At 35.0% G+C, this 14,744-nt stretch overlaps 1 protein-coding gene across 4 annotated transcripts in view; it reads right to left on the bottom strand.

The window, feature by feature from the left end:
• LOC138711839 (uncharacterized) overlaps window positions 1-14,744 on the bottom strand; it is a 159,799-nt gene that overhangs the window by 80,978 nt on the left and 64,077 nt on the right. For all 4 annotated transcript variants that reach the window (XM_069843099.1, XM_069843097.1, XM_069843096.1 and 1 more), the window contains 3 exons: window positions 14,222-14,429; window positions 7,687-7,871; window positions 2,168-2,306 (listed from right to left, as the gene is read on the bottom strand). In XM_069843099.1, the coding sequence (XP_069699200.1) occupies window positions 2,168-2,306; window positions 7,687-7,871; window positions 14,222-14,429 (532 nt within the window). The remainder of the gene's footprint in view (window positions 1-2,167; window positions 2,307-7,686; window positions 7,872-14,221; window positions 14,430-14,744) is intronic.

Below are 14,744 nucleotides of genomic sequence, written 5' to 3'. Positions count from 1 at the left end.
GGTCACAACAATGGAAACTAGCTTTTAATCCTCTGAAGTGTCAAGTCAAAATGTTTACATTGCGAAAATATCCCAATGATCCACAGCTTTCGTTCAACAATATTGTTCTACCTTCCTCTCGCATAATGAACCATTAAAATATCTAGGTATACATTTAGATATTAAATTACTTTGGAAACACCATATTGAACTAATATTACAAAAAGCCAAACAGCATTCCTGTGAAGTACGATTCCTAATTAACAAAAGATAAACTGTACAGACAGACATAAAAATTTCTGCTTTTCAAGACATTAATAGACCTATGATCACATATGAGTGCCCAGTTTGGGATGGTGCAGCACGTTGTCATCTACATAAATTGCAAATTTTTCAAAACAAATTTTTATGATCAGCTGTTAATGCACTTTGTTTCGTAAGAAACAAACAGTTACACACTGATATTCAAGTTCAACCAATAAAAAAAAACTTCGCCCATTTTTCTTCAGTTTACCCCTTGCTCCTCCTACTGAAATCTTCAATCTTGATCAGGACTTAACTTCTCCTTTTCGCAACTTAACATAATGACAGCATACACAGTCATCAACAATTTTGAAAATTCCTAATGCAGCAGATGATCTTGAACGGCTCATTCTTTTACATTTTTTCTTCTAAATGTTAAATATTTTAGCAAAGTGTTCATATGTAATCATTATTCAAAATCTTTCAGTACAATGCCGCATTACCATTTATGTAGGATACGAGATAGAAGTCTCTGGGCTTTATTCCCAGAATTACTGTTCACTGAATGCAGATATGCCGAAATATTTCACTGAATGCCAAATTTTATGTGCAAACGGAAGAATAATGTGACATAAATCTGCAATGAATTGACCAATTATCAAGTTCTCGGTATATTATCTTACTGTATATTGTAATAAATGCCAAATTGCAAAATAAATGAGTATAGTAATGCGTTCACAAAATTAACAAAATAGTTCTCATACTGCATTGCATCTATCTGCCCCATCAACATCCAGGTATGTCGTACCACTGTTTATTTTACCTGGACCCTCCCCATCCAAACCTACAGGCAGTAGTGCACCACAACAGGCCTCACTAACCTCCACAGATGACGAGTCCCTGGTGTTGGGACAAGATATTATCTTGGTGGACCAATTTTCAAGTGGATGATTCGTATGTGTATATGTAATATATATATATGGCGGCCGGGTAGCTCAGTTGGTAGAGCAGCTGGCTACGGACGGGAAGGTCCGGGGTTCAATCCCAGGTGGTGATAGGATTTTTTGTCGTTGCCAAACTTTCAGAATGGCCCTGAGGTTCACTCAGCCTCCTATAAAATTGAGTACCGGCTCTTTCCCGGGGGGTAAAAGGCAGTCAGAGCGTGGTGCCAACCACACCACCTCATTCTAGTGCCGAGGTCATGGAAAGCATTGGGCTCTACCTCCATGCCCCTTGAGTGCCTTCATGTTACGGGGATACCTTTATCTTTACCTTACTAGGCACCAAGTACTACCTGCGGAAAATAAGCATGCAGCACAAGTACCAAATTCATGTACCCTACAAGAATAATGAAGATACTTTTGAAAGCTAAGTAAATTTTGCCATGCCATGAAACGAAACTGTCCTTTTAAAATGACGGTATGTAATTCTGAGTTAAACATAAGCTGTAAGGTTTTTAGAATTGGAAAGCATAAAAAAAAACTGTCGAGGTTGAAGTTCACTCACATACTTCTCTCTCCTCTCAGAATGGATTTTCCAACTAGCACATAACTGGTTACTGAAGCTATCACGTGCTGGGACAAGCATAGACAGCTTTGAAATGTCCACGAATTTCAAAACAGGCCACATTATAACAATAAACAGGTGCTATATTTTTGCATCTTAAAATTTTCACTGAAAATCTAATTTCGATTTAGAATGTATAAGTGACTTTTCATAGCTCCCAGGATTTAAAATGTGATCATAGAAATGTAAAAAGAAATGTATATTCCAAATGACAGTATAGGAATTTTTAAAGAACATAAGAATAAACTAATAAGCGTGAAAAAGGCATAAGTGCGGAATCTATAAAAGAAGATTTGTACTGTAATCATTTCTAAAAACAAAAGCTATCATTTATATAGTCCACAACCATAAAAACCATACAAAATGTTTGAGAAGTTACCTTCAATGTTGCATCCTGCTATTCGGTATATCACAAGTACACTGCCTTCGTTTCTTACATTTGCCGTCAACTGGATAGAAATAGGATATTCTTCATCTTCTAGTTGTGCAGCATAAACAGCTGTTGCCATTCCATCGCCCTGTTAAATGCACAAATAACACAGAAATGTAAATGCCAATTAATGATACTAAAATTAACTTAATGCATTGCAAGTAAAGAACGTTTCAGACATAAAAATTACATTAATAATAGGTACTATATTAGGACTGCATAAGCCACCAACATAGCTCAGGCGATAGCGAGTTTGCCTGCTGATCCAGAGTTGCTTTGGCGTGGATTCAACTCATGCTTTGGCTGGTTACCTGGTTGGGTTTTTCCCAACCATAAGCAGCATGTCAGGTAAACTTTGAGGGAATCCTCGGCCTCATCTCACCGAAATACCATATCACCAGCTTACTTCTTTCACAAGTGGCAATGTCATACATTACACTCGAGCCTCTTTCAGCTTCCATACTGATAGAATTCGCGATTTTGTTGGCTTTGGCTATAGATAATATCAAAGGAGCATTGTTTTTCCCTATTATCCCCCACGAAATCTCGAAGTCTCCAACAAGCAGCTCGCTAAATTTCTACATTTTCAATTGATTACTTTAGCAGAATGTTGAATAGGAGATGGTTAAATTAGGAAAGTGTCTTTATTTTATGATTTTTCCTCACGAGCAATTTTAACAAAGGGTACAGAGCAAATATAAATAATTTTATTATTTAACAAAGGACTCAAGTGAGCCCATCCGGCACATCCCTGTGTACTCCCTTCTATCGAAAGGAAAGAGAATTAGAAGCAACTGCTGAAGAACAGAAACACTTAACAAAAACTCAAACTGGTAAGTAATAATTAAAATTAACTACAGCAATACTGCATGTGATTGTGATAAAGGTCTTAACAAATTTCTGTCATGGCGCATAGGCGGAGAGAGAACAGTTTCCTTGGGAGGGGGGGGGGGCAAAGCAACACCATAGAATCCCCATTTAACGGGGTTATGGGTGACATCATTTACCTCCTCCCCCTGTTATAACTTGACCGTGGTACAGTTTATCGGAATATGATCATTTAATAAAGGTATTTTCTGGGGGCATGTTTCTTACACTATTACATCCATATTCACAATGTTTCGGGCCGAGTTCTATAAGACTTGAACTGTATGTCTACTACAAATTATAATAAGGCATAACTTAAAACAATCTCCCTCTTTTTCTCTCTCGTACAGAAATACATGCATACATCAATAAAACTACGTAACAGTGCTAAAAGAAACTTTTTTATATGAAGCTTACCTTCCTGAAGATATAAGAAATGTAAATTCTAATTATTTTATTAATCTCGTCTTTAAGTTTCGTTTTTCTTCATTGTTGTGCAGTATGTTATTCATATATCTCCAATTGGCGGCCTGAACACCTGCAGACTTCTAACACATGAGTACAGTCTGTGTGCTTCCATTCCTCAAATGAGGTATAGGAATTCTTATACATTCACGAATTTAAAATAGATATTATAGTCCAGACACATGATCTGAAGACATTAATTCATAATTTAAGCACAGAAACTTAACCATAAACAAAAGCAAAATAGTACATTATGCAACGAGCCTATAATGATAGTAATTAAGACGCGAGGATGTTTATGAAATGAGCGCAAGCGAGTTTCATAATTTTCATACGAGCAAGTTTCATACGACTTTTTATCCTCGACCATATTTCTAACTTGAAATTATTCATAAGTATTCATGTTATTCTTTGTGACTGGGGAGAGAACTGACCTTGTGCAATGTCGTAAATTGTGAGATGTGCGCAGACGCGAAAGTATTGATTTTTTCTGGGTAACGAATGTCGACGACCTTGATATAACCTAGAGAGTAAGATAAACGTTAAACTTGATATAACCTTGAAATTGAATTCGACATTGAAAAACGAGATGACAAATTGAATTTATTTGAATATTATTTACAATTAATGCTAATTATTATAGTAACAGAACATAACCTTCTGCGACAGTATTGGACTTCCAGCCTGAGTGACGTTTTGCTAGTTGTCTTTCGATTGCATATCCGAGAATAATCGAAAACCTGAACTTTAATGAATAGGTGTATTTTAATGACATGCATTAAAGGACTGCTACCAGGTGTATAATTACTACATTTCGGCGTGGTCGAGCATAAAAGATCTTTTGAATTCAATATTTTCTAACATTAATAAAAGAAAAGAGGTCAGACAAGTTTGGGGGGGGCCGTGCAACCCCGTAACTCCGCCTATGCCATGGCAGTCTAGTGGCTAGAGTGCTGGACTCATAATCCTGTGGACATGGGTTCGATCTCCAGCAAGCCCTGGGTCCACGTAAAACAGAGATTTTCTCTATGAACTCTGGTTCCCCTGTGCCATCCCAAAAAATCTCATCTCGTCTCATCACAGATGTACATAATCTGCCTCCTATGGTGCATCCTGGGCAATGACTCTACCAGTAAATTGGGTACCTAATTGGCTTCATATGTGTAAAAGCTAGTCAAGTACCCACAATTAGTAAAAAAAAAAAAGTGTTAAACAGCAGTAGTACCTAACTTAGAATTGTTATAAAATATCAATGTAATATAGCATTGAGAGAACACTATATTCTTTAGAAGATAATAGAATTCGTCATTGAACTAAACTCTCTTGATCAACAGATTACCATTTAGAAGTTATGGTGACACTCTATTTTAAATAAATAGTCTGCAAGATTGCAATTCAAAAAATGAGACTATGGTTGAAGAAATTTCTCAAAACTAGTTTTAATAGTGTAATTTAAGAAATGAAAACCAGGTTTGTGAAACCAGTTCCTCCAGTGTAAGATTTGTAATTGAAAAAGAACACAACCACCAACCGTCCAGATTTGACACTTGATACAGAAAACCATGTGGGTTCAAGTTTACACCATAAACTCTAATACAGCTCACTGTCAGCTGCATGACTGAAGTATTTGCCTTGCTTATTATCTCCTGCCAGGATCCAATCATTTCTCCATCGTCATCTGTTAAGAGAAAACTAGGGCAAGTGCATGAATGCTGAAAAGTCCACTTGCGTCATTAGTTGCTGGTGGTAGTGCTATGTAACATGGATTCTTCCCTGGGCTCAAAGTAGCTCGTGGGATCAGGATTAAGGGACCGTGGTAATGCAAAAAGGTAAAAGGATTCTGAAGGCTGTAGGGGAGTTTGGAGATGGACCACAGGTGAATCTGCAGTACAGGGGGACTTAGGGCATGCACACCATTACATTCTGGGTAGTACGATGGGCCCAATGAAGTGGTCTACTGTGTAGCCACCAGCTCAGCATCCCTGGCTGGAATGCGGCGACTGCCTGCTAGTAAGACAAGGACAGAGGTTTGTTGAGGTGAAACATGCGTGCTACTACCTAAATAGAAAATATTACTCACATTATATTGCTCATGGCGAAAGTGGTGTTGCTAGATCCGATAGGTCCGACATGCGCAGATGTGAAGAAGTCTGATCGTCACTTGCATCACAGTTATTCTCAATATCACTATCAGTGCTGAAACCGTTTCCAGAAATGATAATGCTGTCGATAACATCAGGTAGTCTTCCATCTGCTTCCCAGTATGAGTCCTCCAGTTTCTTCACGTGGTCACAGCAGCGTTTCCAGTCGTCTTTCGTTATGGATGCTATTGCATATTTTGCAATATTATTCAGCGCCTGTAACGACAGGTCGCCTGTAACATTATTTTCTCGCACTATGCACTTCATTTGTGCCCAAATGAGTTCAATTGCACTAAGTTCACATATGTAAGGGGGTAGTCGCAATACAGTATGACCATGTGAAGCAAGCATGGTGTCTATTTTATAGGATTTCTGCGCTGGGTTGTTTGCAAGAACTAATTTGTAAAGGTCTTCCTTCAGCATGGATAAGTCACAGTGCACATTTTTTTTCTGCAGCCATGTTATAATATCCTGTTTCACAGCACACCGTGATGGAACTTTGTCAATTTGCACACTGTGATATGGGGCGTTATCCATAATCACTACAGCTTGGGAAGGGAGATTTGGAATTAGTTTTTCTGTAACCCACTTCTCGAAATTAACATGGTTCATTTGACCATGATAGTCACCAGTAGACGTACCTGCCTTATAAATCAATTCGGCATTTTGAATGAAACCGTTGCTACTGCCCGCATGAACAACGATTAATCTGTTTTTGGCATTTACGTCCATATGAATGCCTATGTCACTATCATCTTGCCAACATTTCCTGAAAGTCAAGTTACTGTCGATCCAACTTTCGTCCAAGTAAACCAGCTCACGGCCAACTTTCCTATAGCCCCGAATTTGAACTAAATATTCATGCCGCCAACTCAGAATATCAGGTCTCTCTATTAACACTTTCCGTTGACTTCGACATTTTTTCCACTTAATCCCATCCTCTTCATAAGAGTTTGGAGAGATAATTTACCTCATGGAAAGTGTATTTCTGTCGAATAATGGGCAGCAGTTTCGGCACGGTTGGAACTTTCTTCTCTTTTAAGTAGATGTCGTGTACAATCCTGCGAATGACACATTGATCGAAGTCATCTACTTGCATTGTCGTATGAGGTGGTCTAGTTTTGCGTTTCTTTCCTGGAGTAGACAGAGGTTCATTAGGAGAATTTATTTCTCGTAATTTATTCTCTTTACGTATATTTTTAATTGTAGTTTCCGATTTATTGCGATATAATGCTGCCTTTTTGTTGCCTGATTTATAGGAAATGAAAGAGCATTATTCCTAGCTTCTTCATCGTACTGCTTAATAACGGAACTGATAATTTCGCGGCCTTCGGAATGGATCACTTTACGCTTCTTTTCTGGCGGCATTTTAACATTAGGGGAGAGTCGGGTAGTATCGGACATCGGGTAATATCGGACAGTGAGTTTCTTTCATCTACCACACGATGATAGTACCTGATTGACATGGTTACGTTTCTGTGATGTCGCATAGAGAAACGTAACCATGTCATTCAGGTACTACCATATGGTGGTAGATGAAAGAAACGCTCTGTCCGATACTACCCGATGTCCGATACTACCCGACTCTCCCCTACACCCTTTCAATATAGCTTACTATTCTATTTATAACAAGTCACAATCACAAATAAACACAAGAAGAGAAAAGAGAAAATGAAAATACACACACTAAGAACCACACTATCGCTATATAGCACGCTGGCCTACTGGTTGAGACCTTTTCCACCATGGTTGAGACAAGTGTTTTTGCACGAATACTACAGTCATCCCTACCCCAGCTAACGGGACTGATAATCTACCCCTTACTTCCCCAGCTCTCAGAGGTGTCGAGCTGCTGGCCAGACAGTAAGTTAAGTGTGAGGACAGTCCCCAGCCCGTGCCCCACCCCTCAAGAGAGACTAATAGATAGAAAAGATGAAGACTGAAAAAGAAAAACATCAAGTTTATTTATGTAATCCGACCATGGGCATAACTTACCATGTCTACTGAATTAATGAGCCGTAAATCAAATTTTTCCTCTCCAGACTGCATCATTTGTAGGCTGAAGGAATCTTCGTTTGAGTAATAATTCTCGTAGTAAGAAACAGACACACAGACCATGCTCCCATGTGGCATGAAAGGATAACTTGTGATACTATCCATATCATCGAGGATGAGGAGTTCTATAAAAGTAAAATTATAAAGGAAAATTTTATTAGGTAACATTTATATAACGAGGCATAGCATGATAAAATACAAAATAAAGTTAACCAAGGGCCTATTCACCATTAAATTTCTCAACTTTCTACTTTTCCGTTTGCACTTTTCATTGCAGTTTCTGTTTCACTATCACTTTCCAAAACTGGTTCGCAAAAGTATTAAAAAGTAGAGGAAACTTTCCAAATATATTATTACTTTTGTTTCACCATTACAATAATTTTGAAAAGTACGAAATCAAATGTTGAAAAGTGAATGGGATTTTTGCAAAGAACCAAATCTCTTTGCCATTAAGATTAAATTCGTTATGTTCAGTAATTATATTTTTTGCTTTTGATTCAAAGTAATTTAGAGAAGAAATATGATAAGAAGAGAAAATTTACTATTACGTGATTCAAGTGACGAAGAACCCACAAAAAAAGAGTACCGTATATAAAAAACAGGACAAATTTCTATAACCTAAGTTTGTCTTAATTCTGCAAATGTTTTTGAATAATTACAACTCAAGCAGTTTTATTGTTGAAAGAATTGGGCCTATTCAAAGACCAAAAACAGGAAGAAGTAGATCTCTTTTATCTAAAGAACAATTTATTACTTATATGTCTTTATTGGCTATGAAATGGAGCTCAACAGCATGGAGTTGCAATTATGGATATACAAAGTCTTTGCAGAATGAAATGAAAAGTGCAAAGCAATCTTTAATGTATAGAGGAACAGAAAGACTTTTCACTTTTCAAAAGCTGAAAAGTGAAATGTTGTGAATTTGCAAAGTTTAATGATGGAATAGGTCCCAGATAATAATGTAGGTCTATAGGATTATTCAAAAGTCCGATCACTGTTAAGGTCCTGAAAATTTGCCTAATAAGGTTTACATAAAATTAAAACTTTATCCCACTGATGAAACAACGAGATTAATAATAATAATAATAATAATAATAATAATAATAATAATAATAATGGCTTTATTTAATCTGGCAGAGTTAAGGCCGTAAGGCCTTCTCTTACACTCAACCAGGATTAAAATTTGCTTGCATAGTTGAACATAAAACTGGATTGGAATTAAATAATTACATACTGATACAATTTAGGTACATAATACGATCAAAAGAGGTAGTTACATAAAAATTTACCTCTTAAAATAAAAATAAACATAGTGGAATACATATTAATGTTGTTAGAATCAAATACGAATCACATAAAAACAGAAGCCGATAATTCAATAAAAATAACGTACACAGTAAAAATAAAAATAAACACATTACTATACATATTAGTATTAGATTACAATTAAGTAGGATTTACATAATTAGATAAACCAGAAACCGACAATTGAATAAAATGTACACAAAAAAAAAGATTGATAATAAAAAAAACAACACAATGGGATACATATTGGCGTTAAGTGATAAATGAACACGATTTACATTATTACACAATAAAAATAAGAAACAAAAAAAAAAAATAAATGAAATAAAAATAAATACAGTGGAACACATTCCATTAAATATTTCCAACGCTTAAGGTCTGGCAACTCATCATAAGATATTTTTCTAATTTACATTTAAAAGAAATTAAAGTTCGGCAGCCCTTGACTTCAGGCGGCAGAGAATTCCAGTGACGAGAAGTAGCAACAGTGAAAGATGAAGAATAAAGAGATGATGTGTGGAGTGGTATTTCTAGCGTGTTGTCATATTGTGACCGAGTATTTAAGTTATAATACCGAGAAAGACTGTGGAATCGGACAGATAAGTAAGAGGGAGCAGAGGTGTGCAAAATTCGGTATAAGAGAGAAAGGAAATGCAACTTTCTCCTCTCATTTAACCTGAGCCACAATAATTTATCGAAAGAAGGCGAAATGTGATTGTAGTAGCGGACATTACAAATGAAACGAACACATGCATTATGAACACGTTGCAGTTTCTGGGATAAGTCCACCCTGAGATCACTGAATAAAGCGTGACAATAATCGAAATGAGGCATAATAAGAGTCTGTACAAGCGTCTGCTTTAATTTAGCTGGATAGTGGTACAATCTTTTTAACGAGTGAAGAGTGGAAAATACTTTCTTGCATGTGTGTTTGATATGCGTGTCCCATGGAAGGTTAGATTCAAAATGAACTCCCATGTTTTTTACAGTTGAACTGAATGGAATGATTAATTAATTATTATCATTTGTTTCATTCTGGTTGTTTCAACAACATCCATTCAAAACTGTGACAAATGAAAGCTATTTTTGATATTGCGTCTTATTTCGTAGATTTATTCCTGCAATCAAAATTTTTACTCTGTGCATAGTTAAGTGTACTTTGTTGCTATATAGGCCTACAATAATACTGTAGAGAATTACTGCTTGATATATTGACAGTGTTCTTGAGACAGTAAGAAATCATAGCCTTTTAAATCAGTACCAACGTTCTGTGATTCTGTTTTGTTTGTAAACTGTTCACTTCTACAAGATGAAAGATGACAGTATTTTCAATTGCTTGGTCAGGGTTCTACTAACCCTTCCGTCTCCCCTGCACTTCTAACTTCATAATCAGGAGGGATGAGTTCCCTAAATTAATTTTTAGTTAATCAATTACAAAATCATGAATTATTTCACATTCTAAAATGTTATTACCAGTAAGAAAACAATCACAATTTTATAATACCCATTGTTATTGTCCTCAGTTTGCATGAATGACTTAACAGCCATCTGTATTGAATAGCCTACTCGTGCTGCATTGTCACACCTACTTTAATCTCTCTCTCTTCTTTTCTAATAAATTGAATGATACAAATGGTACCGGTAGTGTATTATTATTATTATTATTATTATTATTATTAATTCTATTATTATTATTATTATTATTATTATTATTATTATTATTGTACATAGGAAGTTTAGACAGTAACTACTTAAAGAATGCAAGGAAAAAAAAGCAGTGTATCACTATTGAGGTAAGGTGGAGAGTTTATAAACACAGAATTATGTTCATCAGCAAGGACAGTTCTGGGTGAAATTTGCGATAGAAATGTTCCAAATAAGTTAATGAATGAAGGAATGGTTCACAGAGTACACAGCGTGCTTACAGACTAACAGTACCCGGATTCACTGCTTGAGCTGATGTAGGCCTAGATGGCTGTGGTGACATGTCTCACTGTTCTACAGCCACAGAGTCTACGGAGTTTGAGTACACTGTCATTTTTTCTACTCCACAGCAGTAGTCTCGGGCTTGTTTGATTAGTCTTGGGATGCCCTTCTCTTCTCTTGTGTTCGTCTCCACGTATCAATGTTTTAATTTCGAGGCATTTTGAAAGTTGACACATTTTCACGACTACTTTTTCGAAGTTGAGGGTTCAATTTATCCCGAGTCATTTTTTCGTCTTTATTTAGTCAAACTCATCGTGCTTCATCAATCGAAACTTCAAACGTCGAAACAGTTCAGACCTCATGGAGTTATGTGCATAAAATGGCCGTCAGAACGCAGTTTTTGAGACATGTTTTACCCTATCCATCTCACTGGCTTTCATGATTCGACTGGTGGACTCCCCTATTAATATACTATGGATGTTTTTGTAAAACATACCCGATACTTCAAATTATTTCCTATACCAGTATCTATGTACTAATATATGTATTTTGAATAAATGTTCAAGAAAATAAACTAAAAATAACAATATCATTCACAATATAAATTTTTTGCAGAACGTGCAAATATGCATAATTTTCTTGATAATGTGTTTCGTTTTATGTAAAAATTTCTTTTAAAAAATTTCAATGGCTTAAAAATGTCCTAACTTTCAGTAAATTATTGTAACATTAACGAGTTACAGCCTGGATCTCATAAAGAATTTCTATCTAACATTTAAGATTATTTTCTCTCTGAACAAAGGAGCTTTGGTTGTAATGTGGGCAGAGATTTAAGACCCTGAAATAGGAAAGAGTGCCTATTACTCAGGAATAGGCAAATCCTAAGCGCCAGGTTGCCATGATGTCTAAATATTTTTATATTTGCCTGAGTTTTTTATATTAACAAAAGCGGTTATTGGAAGAAGTTCGAGTGTGTAATTTGTTTCATTAATTAATTATAACATTGCTTAATATATTTTAGTAAATGTATCTTTATCTTAGCTTGAATGGTTTCCTCATTACATGTATGGATAAAACCTGTTGGCTTACGAAAAAAGGGTGTGGCGCCTGAGCATTTTCGAGTTTTGTCTATCCCTGCTTATACTATTCATGGTATATCTTGAGCGATGGTGACCATTAGATTGGAAGTGGGTACAGAGGATTCCACGTTAAGAAAAAAATATTGGTTTTATGGGCCTTGCTTAGTACACTGTAGAAGCTATGTGGTAGCTAGGCATTTCTATGACAACTGGTCATTTGATGGAATAGCCCCATATGCCTAATGCTTTTTCTTAACATGGAATCCTCTATAGTGTCTTAATTATAACACTGACTTCAACCAACACTAAAGATATACAGTGAAATATGTACCTACCAATTTATAAATAATTAAATAAAACAAGCAAGTAGGAGCCTAAACATATAAACAGATACTGATACATAAATAGTGAAATCAATAATACAAATTATGTAACTAATCTATATAATTTTTCTGGTAATTTTCGATTTTCCCAAAATAATTGGTCCTAACACATATAATTAACCACCCTGAAACCGAAAATAGCTTTTTTGAAATTTTTGTTTGTAAGTCTGTCTGTCTGTCTGTATGTTTGTTACCTTTTCACGCGATAATGGCTGAACGGATTTCGATGAAAATTGGAATATAAATTAAGTTCGCTGTAACTTAGATTTTAGGCTATATGGCATTCAAAATACATTATTTAAAAGGGGGTTATAAGGGGGCCTGAATTTAATAAATCGAAATATCTCGCTTATTATTGATTTTTGTGAAAAGTGTTAGATAACAAAAGTTTCTTTAAAAATAATTTGCGATAAGTTTTATTCCTTGAAAAATTTTGATACGACTGATATTTAATGAGATAAATGAGTTTTAAAATTAAAATAACTGCCATCTAAGGCTGTGTAATGAATTAAAAAACAAATGACTTCGTCTATAAGGGGCCTTGGACAGCAACAATCGAAAGCTATGAAAGATAGCCTACAGAGAATGTTTCTGAGTTTGTATGAAGTAATATTGGAAGTTAAATTAACCGATTTGTATAATTAATTATTATTTCACCATTGGAAAGTGTAGTTTCTCTAGATGGATATAATGCTATAATGTTATTACAGTAACTTCGGAGTGAATTGAGGACAGGTAAGATTAAAATAGCTTCTTATGCACAAACAACTTGATAGGTTATTCTGTGTATTCGTCTCCTGTATTTCTTAAAATAATGTTTATTTCGGAGAATTGACGAACCACAAGAGTGTATTGATTTAGTATGCCATAATAATATGTTAGCTTAGCATTCCATTATTTTATAATCCAAATTTTAACTATGCTCACTTGAATCGTGTTAAAATACATATGCATTAAATGCAATGCAAAAAAATTGGGTAATGAAGCCAAGCAGATTATGTTGCGCTGTTGTAAAATAAAATTTGTTCCTCCCGAGATTCAAGAGCCCCCATAACAAATTAAAAACTTACTTATCGGTGTACATCAATTATCAACACATTTTTTAAATAATATAATATAATATAATATAATATAATATAATATAATATAATATAATATAATTTAAGTTATTTAAGTTAGTGGCCCAAGTGCCATTTACTGAATACGTAGAAAACAAGGGATTTTAAGTTATTATCATAATTCAATGGAAACATATAGCAAGTAAAATAAAGTATACACATTAAATCTAAATGATATGTCAGTCTTCATTAAAGTATGGTTGCATGTAATAAAAATTAAGAAACATGTTAAAGGAATTGTCATTGCTCCAAATGAGTGGTCTCTGGACCAAAATGATCGCATTTTAATTATTTAAATACAATTTAAATTAAGTAACATATTAAACGATTTATCCTTCTATCAAACACGAATCTTCCCTGGATCAAATGTCCTATTTTAATTATGTAATTACCTTATATTTATTTCTAACAGGTGCAGCGGAGCGCACGGGTACGGCTAGTCAGTAAATAAATATATGCATAAATAGAGAACATAATAATTTAATACCAAACAAATAACAAATCAGTAAATAATAAACTACTGGTACATTATTAATAATAATATATTTTATTATTTACTGCTTTATATTAACTACTGGTATCGGTAACTAATGTATATACTGTAATTAAACATAAATACACAGATGAGGAAATGAAAAAGTAAAGAATAATATACACCACGTACCATTCTGTAGATTAGGAACTGTTACACTGCCAGACATCCCATACATGCCAAGGCTATAATATCGTATTGGTATAGGTTCGCTGTCCAACCAATTAAATATTTCACTTGTTGACGTGTCCTTGTGCAGGAGCAACTTGATTTGACCGTTTCTGTAACTCATTGTGAAGTTGTATTCATTGTTGTCTCTCCAGTAAGAAGAACCGAGAGACTGAAATTAAACACAAACCAAAATATAACAAATTAACTTACACGTCCTTTGATCTGTAATTAATTATATTGTAACTTTTATTCAACAATAATGTGACTTTTATTTCTAACACACCTGTCAACAATGTGTATTCCACTCAACACAGCAACACAGTAGTCGTTGTTGCACTCCACCGAACGACAATGACAATTCACGTGTATTATTGAGAAGAACAACAATGTACTCCTAATTCCAAAACACTATGTACAAAACAAAACTGTCAGTTCTCAGTTCACAGTTCGTTTGCCTTGGTTGGTTCTTCTAGCTCACTCACTC

The sequence above is a fragment of the Periplaneta americana genome, chromosome 13 (genome assembly GCF_040183065.1).
Source record: "Periplaneta americana isolate PAMFEO1 chromosome 13, P.americana_PAMFEO1_priV1, whole genome shotgun sequence".
NCBI classification, from domain to species: Eukaryota; Metazoa; Arthropoda; class Insecta; order Blattodea; family Blattidae; genus Periplaneta; species Periplaneta americana.
This window is presented reverse-complemented; position numbering and strand designations above follow the sequence as displayed.